General features: G+C 51.2%; 1 protein-coding gene across 1 annotated transcript; it reads right to left on the reverse strand.

The window, feature by feature from the left end:
• Positions 1-510: 510 nt before the first annotated feature.
• Positions 511-1,794, reverse strand: LOC117847712 (uncharacterized). The gene has a single exon (XM_034728976.2). It carries the CDS (start codon positions 1,302-1,304, stop codon positions 747-749), a length of 558 nt encoding a protein of 185 aa, XP_034584867.1. The 5' UTR covers positions 1,305-1,794; the 3' UTR covers positions 511-746.
• Positions 1,795-2,866: the final 1,072 nt, after the last annotated feature.

Consider the following 2,866-nt stretch of genomic DNA (forward strand, 5'->3'; position numbering starts at 1 on the left):
ATCAGAAGAAGTTAGTTTTTTCCAGCTCCCAATCCCTAGTTCATTTCAGAGAATTTCAGAGAATCACTTCGATCGCTTATATCTGAAAAAAAAAATTCAGAGTTCCTTCCAACTGGATTCAGCTTAGAAGCTAAACGCATCGGGCGTGATAAAAAAAATTTCGTTTTGGGCGGCCTCGCCTATGCATAGCCCAACAACGGAGATCCGGGCCCGTCTTCAGGGAGATCGCACTTGGGCTGCCAGTCCGAAGGGAAGAACCTCTCGGAGTCTCGGTCCAATCAAAACCAAAAAGGTTCGCGGCGAACGAACGACAACCCAACAGTAGTGGGTCCGTGGTGCCCGCCCGACACTGAGATTGCGCACGAGCTTCCATTAGCACGCTTGACTCCCGTGATGGCGTCTTAGACCACCTCGTCAAGGTCTAAGCTGCTTCTTGCTTGCTCGCTCGCCATGGAGCACACAGACGCAGGCAGTCGCACGAGCATGCTTTCACAGGATTTCAGTATGATCTATGATCATTTTGGTTTTCTGTTCCTGATTACAAAACCAACAACAAGAAGATCTAAAACGACAACGATCACAAACACGGCAATATCCAGCAACCACGAGATCAGGTCATCAGGATCAGCTACCTCGCGGGGCCATCGGCACACATGTACCCTTACAGCAGCAGCTCGACATTGCAGAATCCAGTACCCTCACAGCAGCAGGTCGAAAAAGGGAAGGGAATCACTGTCTGGTGCTATTTACAACCGGAAGAGCTTCCTGCACGCCTTCAAGATGCCACCCCGCTTCTTCTTTGTCGTCGTCGTCGTCCTCCCCTCGGCATCCTCCTTCTCCGCTACTGCGGAGTTCGCAGCATCTTCGTCCCGCTGCTGCTCCGCCTTCTTGTTCTCCGCCTCCTCGCCCGCCGCCGCTTCGTTCTCGCCGTGCTCCTCCACCGTGTCATCGCCGCGGTCGCTGTCCCCGTCCATGTCGTGGATCCTCCAGTACCCGTCCCCGGCGCCGCAGCCGCCGGGGCCCGCGGGGTGGAAGCGCCGCATGGAGAAGGCCCGCCTCAGCGCGCTCGGCAGGCCGCTCCGGCTCCGGCTCCTCCTCTCGCTGCCGGATCTGCAGAACCGGTGGGAGCCCGTGGAGAAGGTCCGGGCCAGCGTCACCGCGCCGATGGCCAGCCCCTCCCACGCCTTGGTCTCCTTGGTGTTGGTCAGCTCCATCGATGGCCTCGCCCCCCTCGCCCCGTGGTGCCCGTCCACCGCCACCACCGCCACCGGAAGGGACGACGCGAGGCTGCTGTAGCCATCCATGCCTCTCTCCTTCCTTGTTGCTCGGATCTGGTTATGGAGGCCTGAAGTGGCTAATTTGGGAGTTGCTCGCGATTTGAGTGGAGCCGGTGGCGATCCTCAAGTGCTCGGCATGCAGGACACGGCCATGGACAATCGAGTAGGTAGAGCCCTGTGGAAGCATCCAAGATTTGGCCAGAAATGTTTATTCTGCTCGTGGCCTCTGATGTCGATGCAAAATGCTCACAATTATGCACTTTTATATATACAAGTACACCCCCTGGTGATGGATTTGTTGCGTAACTTTTGTTAAGTACTATGGTTAAATCATAAATGAATTCAGAGCTTGTTTTTGTGATGGTTCATCGGGTTGGTTAAATATGGCGGCAATGAGTGGACGGTGGAGGAGGGTTAATTACGGGTGGATTCTACGAGAGCATTGAGCTCTACCCTCAGTTTATAATTTGTGGATCGCAGAGATGTCTGTTGGAAGCTCGAACAGATTTGCTCTATTTTACTGCCGTCGTACAGTGATCGTCAATCCTCGCTATTTTGTAGTTGCCCATCACATGGTGCTAGAGGTTTTCAATAATTTCCTGCTCATAGTGTCTTTGACTCCAGGCAGGGGTGCAGTCAGAACTCACATGAGAGGTGGGGATGACATGTACTACTCATGTCAGAGAGCAGATGCAATGAACAAAGACGTGGAATCACTTGACTAGACTTGAGGTTCATTGTTCAAAGTGGGGGGCGGCATCTTGAAGGTAAATTATCTACTCCCTATGAACAGGGAAATTTTTGAATCCAACAGTATACGGTTGAATTCGAACAATCATCGATACGACGATGCAGCATGCACTTATATGGCACTAGCTATGGCTATGGCACCCGAGAGAGCCCAAGACGTGACGCAGATCAGGCACAAAGGATGAGCCATGAAGCCGCGAGATAAGGGCGTAAGGCTGACGGTTCAACATGCTGATGTGATCGAATGGCAATGGCTAATGTCAGCGGCATAGCACCGGTTTTAGGCCAGGGTGGTCAAAATTAACCAAAAAAATTATCTAACACTATACATGTAACATACCATCATATAAGTATATAATGTATCAAACACAATATGATCAAATCAAAATTCCGTATGAAAAAAAAAATCCTAAAATCAAACTGAAATCCTAAAATTCAATACCGACCTGAAATCCTAAAATCAAATTCAAATTCAAAGGCAATTTCAAATAGAACTAAAATTCAATGCTGATCTGAATTCAAAAATCGGACCATCAATTTTTCATACCTTTACAGTTGTGCGAGGGCTGATGGGTGAAGGCTTGCAGGAGTATCACGGCTTCCGTAGTCATCCCTGTTGTACCACTAGGATGGCGGCTGACAAGCCCTAGCGGCCAACTTGAATACCTATAGAACTGGGAGACGGGAGAGAGTCGGTAAGGAGACTGTAGATGCGAGCTAGCAAGGGGCAAAAGAGGGAGACGATACATACCAACCATAGGCGTCGGTTGCTGATAGTGCTCACCGGCCTCCGCCCCCGCCATCGTTAGTGGCTCTTTGCTAGGGACTCGCTGTGGCGG

The sequence above is a fragment of the Setaria viridis genome, chromosome 3, assembly GCF_005286985.2.
Source record: "Setaria viridis chromosome 3, Setaria_viridis_v4.0, whole genome shotgun sequence".
In the NCBI taxonomy this organism is placed as follows: Eukaryota; Viridiplantae; Streptophyta; class Magnoliopsida; order Poales; family Poaceae; genus Setaria; species Setaria viridis.